The sequence below is a fragment of the Rhododendron vialii genome, chromosome 10a (genome assembly GCF_030253575.1).
Source record: "Rhododendron vialii isolate Sample 1 chromosome 10a, ASM3025357v1".
Classification (NCBI taxonomy): Eukaryota; Viridiplantae; Streptophyta; class Magnoliopsida; order Ericales; family Ericaceae; genus Rhododendron; species Rhododendron vialii.
In genome coordinates this window covers 6,089,370-6,093,572 of record NC_080566.1, presented here as the reverse complement: position 1 = coordinate 6,093,572, position 4,203 = coordinate 6,089,370, and the positions used below count along the sequence as shown (strand labels likewise).

General features: G+C 39.0%; 1 protein-coding gene across 3 annotated transcripts; it reads right to left on the bottom strand.

Annotated features, from left to right (window-relative positions):
* Window positions 1-213: 213 nt before the first annotated feature.
* Window positions 214-3,935, bottom strand: LOC131304511 (PI-PLC X domain-containing protein At5g67130-like). Of its 3 annotated transcripts, none has more exons than XM_058331756.1 (8): window positions 3,570-3,935; window positions 3,308-3,430; window positions 2,389-2,526; window positions 2,178-2,276; window positions 1,791-2,094; window positions 1,412-1,635; window positions 1,207-1,293; window positions 214-414 (listed from the first exon to the last, which is right to left on the bottom strand). In XM_058331756.1, the coding sequence occupies exons 1-8, from the start codon at window positions 3,654-3,656 to the stop codon at window positions 370-372; spliced, it is 1,107 nt and encodes a 368-aa protein (XP_058187739.1). In that variant the 5' UTR covers window positions 3,657-3,935; the 3' UTR covers window positions 214-369. The 3 variants fall into 3 exon arrangements, with proteins under 3 accessions (XP_058187739.1, XP_058187740.1, XP_058187738.1); XM_058331757.1 differs by lacking the exon at window positions 214-414 and adding an exon at window positions 722-997 and having other exon boundaries at window positions 3,570-3,929; XM_058331755.1 differs by lacking the exon at window positions 214-414 and having other exon boundaries at window positions 1,093-1,293; window positions 3,570-3,929.
* Window positions 3,936-4,203: the final 268 nt, after the last annotated feature.

Genomic DNA, 4,203 nt, shown 5'->3' with positions numbered 1-4,203 from the left:
AACAACCTTAGTATGTTAGTCAAATAAGATTTAGTCAAAAGGTGTCGACATTGTTCCATCAACTCAAAACTAGAACCTCCCAACACCCAAGTACTGGTACACGACCAACTGAGCTAGAAGCCCAGGTCAGGTTAACAAGGTAAAAGAAAAAGATTCCCATTGCTCTGGTTATAACAGGGTAAAATAAGAGAGGATTGTTTTCAATTGCTCTGGTTAACAGGGTGAAAAAAAGAGAAGATTTCCATTCATTACTTATTTGTATTGTTACAAAGGGATTTATGCATTTGACTTAAACTGCTAAGTAACTAAAATTCATGAGGATATCTTGATTTCGAATTGATTGGCAAAGTGAAATTCGTCATGCTACCATCACGTTGGGGGAGGAGTATTGCAGGCGCCTGGTGTAGATCCTGGCTGAAAAAATCGAAGAATATTATGTCATAAATCTCGACTCCGGTAGAGTTAGAAATTCTTTTTTTTTTTTTTTTGCCAAATGATATACATCAATGGGGGTTAGCGGGGTGTTAGAATATTAGTGATCAACGGGGGTTTAGAAGCTATCCATAGCCCTGAAACCCTAAACCTGCTCCTCGTTGGACTCAAGTCTTGGTCACTAGACTCACCACTGGGGAGAGAAGAGAACAAACCACCTATGCTAGCGTGGCATTCGTCGAGCTAGAAATTCAAGCACACTAAAATTTGCTACATAGAAACTGATAGTAAAAAAGAATCTTCAGTTCAACTAAAATAAAAAATTTCCTCTCGTAATTCTCATTTAGGTGTAGACTCGATCGCCAATATTAGCAAATCTGCTTTTTGTCTTTCTGTCGGTATGTCTTCGTGGCGAACGGGGTTAAGCTATGATTCAAGCCCGTCTTTTGTTGATGATTTTCCCTCGTTGTTGGACCCATTTGGGCTCCTTTTATAACTCCCAGCGGGGATGAGTTTCTTTGGTCACGCCTAAGAAAGATTTTCACGCGCTAGTAACCTCTCCAACCTTATTAACTCCAAAAAAGTTCACGGGCCAAGAAATTACTATGCAAAATCGTGGTGAGACAAACCAGAAATAACTTCATCAAGTAGACCGTTATAGCATGGTTTACGATTTCAAGAACTTGATGTAATTACTGGTGAAAAAAAAAAAATTTTGTTACACGACCTCGTATTTCTTACTGTTAAGTAATGCTGGAATGTATCTGCACTTACCACACAAGAATGTACATCCTCACAGCCACACAGCAGCTCCCCATTTAGAGTATCTACTGCTTGAAATGTTCCTCCTCCTTCACTCCTCTGCATCATTGACATAAACAATTGAACAATGAATCAGAATCACGGTTTCTACATCGCGTACTGATAATCCAAACAAGCCCCTATGATTACACCGAAGACTTGAGATAATATATAGTACCTTGTAGTAATCAACAGCAACGAAATTCGCCCATCGATTCCCAGACGCCCCATGACAAGTCTGCAGCATGTCGATCAGGTCTTCGGAATTTTGAACGCAGGCGGACAGCTTGATTGGAACAGACCTGAAGTAATTTACCAGAACCAGTGATTTAGTCTTGTCATCGAGTGGCGATGACTCAGCCCTGTTAGAGCAGTTTCCTGCCTCCATTCCTCCATCCCCATCTGCAAATTCCATTGCATACAATGTGATCAAAGAAGAAAAACCTGTACTTTTTGACATATGTATTTCGTTATTCCTACATTGATCTTAAGATATTAGAGTCCATAATTATACTATATACTACATCATGGGGAATCAGATGTGAAAAACTTCTTACATTGATTTTCAACCATATAGTTCCACTGATAAGCGATCCCTTCGCTCTCTTGCTTGGATCTAATCGACGTGAAAACAAGAAGCCTCTGGTTTTTCGCGACCATGTCGCTAACCAGAGGCCAGTCTTGACCATTTTGTGGCATGCTTGTTAATGGGAACCAATACTGCATCAAACCCGCGTTGGTGAAGACTTTGGTCAATCCATTAGGGGCCTGAACATAGTCCTCCAGTATAATGGTGACTATTTCAGATGGATTGGCAGATAAGAAGGCCTCAACTTCCCTCAAGGTGTCTATAGCTGGTTCCTAAAATAGCAATTTTTGGTTACAATTGTTTCCTTTGCAATGGTAATGATTGAGAAACAAAGAAAGGAGGCAAGAAAACTTACAAATGCAGTAAAATCGTAGCATTCGCCCCCGAAAGAATGGCACAACCATACGTCACCTTTGAAGTCGTAGGTGTCGAGCATCAAGGCGCGAGCGCCATTCTACAAAAGAGCAATGCCAGTAGAAACTACACTCAATTAAGGAGAAACAAGTTTGTAAGGATTTGAAAAAAGTGTCCGGGATCATTAAAAAAGATTTGGAGGATGATCTTACGTTTAGCTGTTGAGTGACATTGTCTTCTTGATTTGTTAGGGTAACTCTCGGGACTCCGGTGTGAGATGGCTCCCCGTCGATAGCGTAAGCATTGTGGGTTGTCAAAAATGCATACTTGTTGAATGGAAGCGAATCATTCTGGAGTAGTACGTACAAGTACCAAAACATAAAAAACAGAATCATTCTAGTGCCCAAAAGGAAAAAAGATAATCAGCCACATCACCTTTAATTCAAAAAATAAGTACTTATTTCAATCTTCAAGCCACAAAGAGACCAACTAAATTCTAACTTTTATCCGGAGAACATCCGACAACAGTTTCCATATAAATGAATAATTGAATAATGCTACAAGCCTTAAAAAGGGACAAATGTGACAACATCTTCACTCGGGCCGAACTCCCAACAGAGTTGCATTTCCCATCTTGTATGCACTAGATGTTTACTAATGTCAACATGATTTTCAAGCAAAATAGGCAATAACATTGCTAGATGAATGATTGCCAAATGGATGAGGAAAAGAATAGCTAATGGTCAAAATGGTCATGGTCTAGTCCATGTATCTTTCAGCCTTGCAGATACAGATCATATTAGAAGGGGCTTAGCTTGGCCTGTTGAAAGGGAAAAGCCCAACTAACTTGGCCTAGGCCTGCACTAACACAAATCCAAACATTGGCCCAACCTATGAATACTTTAAATGGGTACGAAAAATGCAAAAACTCATGTGCAAGAGTACTTCATTTCTTTAATATGAAAATAGCACAAACTCATGTGCAAAAACTCATATGCAAACTTTTGTAAATGACTAAAATCACGGGACGGACGTTCCTATGCATGAGTGGGTAGACATTCGAAGTATGCAAAAACTAACCCGAATATTTGATTTTTATGAGGTGAAATAAAAAAGTGGAGTGAGACGTACCACAAGCTTGAATTGATCAGTAAAGCCGGATCTGACACACCTAAACCCCGTAAACCCTAGAGGACATGAGAAGCAGTACAGCCCTGTTTCGCAATCCCCATCCGTTGTGCACTCATCAAGCAGCTATAAAATCATTCAAATGAAACAATCAGAATTCAAATCTTAACAAATACCCACCAAAGAAAAATCACAACACAGAGAGAGAGAGAGAGAGAGAGAGAGAGAGAGAGAGAGAGAGAGAGAGAGAGAGAGAGAGAGAGACCTTGCACTCTCCATTGGAGCAAGCTCTGGCAACACTGAAGCACACCAAAACGGCTGACAAAAACAGAGACTTCTTCCCAATACCCATTGGGGAAGAGAGGAAGAGAAATTAAATGCACAACTAATTAAGTTGAAGGAATTGAAGGGAAGGGAAATGAATTGGTGGGAATTAATGAGGGATTTTTGTTTGGAATTATTAAGGAAAAAACGGAAAACTCAATTTGAATTAATGTGACTGATGAGGATGAGAAAAATAAGCAACAATTGTAAGGGAATTTTTTCCTGGCATTGAGAAAGAGACAGGGGAAACAACGAAGAAACGAGGAAGAAGTTGGCTGTCCAATGATTCCAATCAAAGACAAAAGATAGAACAGAGTCAGATGAGAAAGGAAACTATATATAACCCATTTTGTGGCAGCACAATTTGAATTCAATAGGGCTCAAATAATTTTTCAGAATACAAAATTTAAGTTCACTAATTTTGATAGAATGTTTTTGATAAATTCAAGAGCTAAGGATGCGTTAATTCTTGTAAACTTATAAGTCTGGAACTTATTTTGATATATATTTTTTATTTTTCGTAACTTCTTGTTTAGTTTTTCGTTGTAATTTTTTGAGTTAATCGTTCGTTTCAA

Excerpts from the sequence above, each read along its gene's own strand:
- LOC131304511 (XM_058331755.1), bottom strand. The coding sequence starts at position 3,656 with ATGGGTATTGGGAAGAAGTCTCTGTTTTTGTCAGCCGTTTTGGTGTGC. Across the intron at positions 3,431-3,569 it reads GCTCCAATGGAGAGTGCAAG|CTGCTTGATGAGTGCACAAC; the intron begins GTCTCTCTCTCT and ends ATGATTTTATAG. Across the intron at positions 2,095-2,177 it reads GCTACGATTTTACTGCATTT|GAACCAGCTATAGACACCTT; the intron begins GTAAGTTTTCTT and ends TTGCTATTTTAG.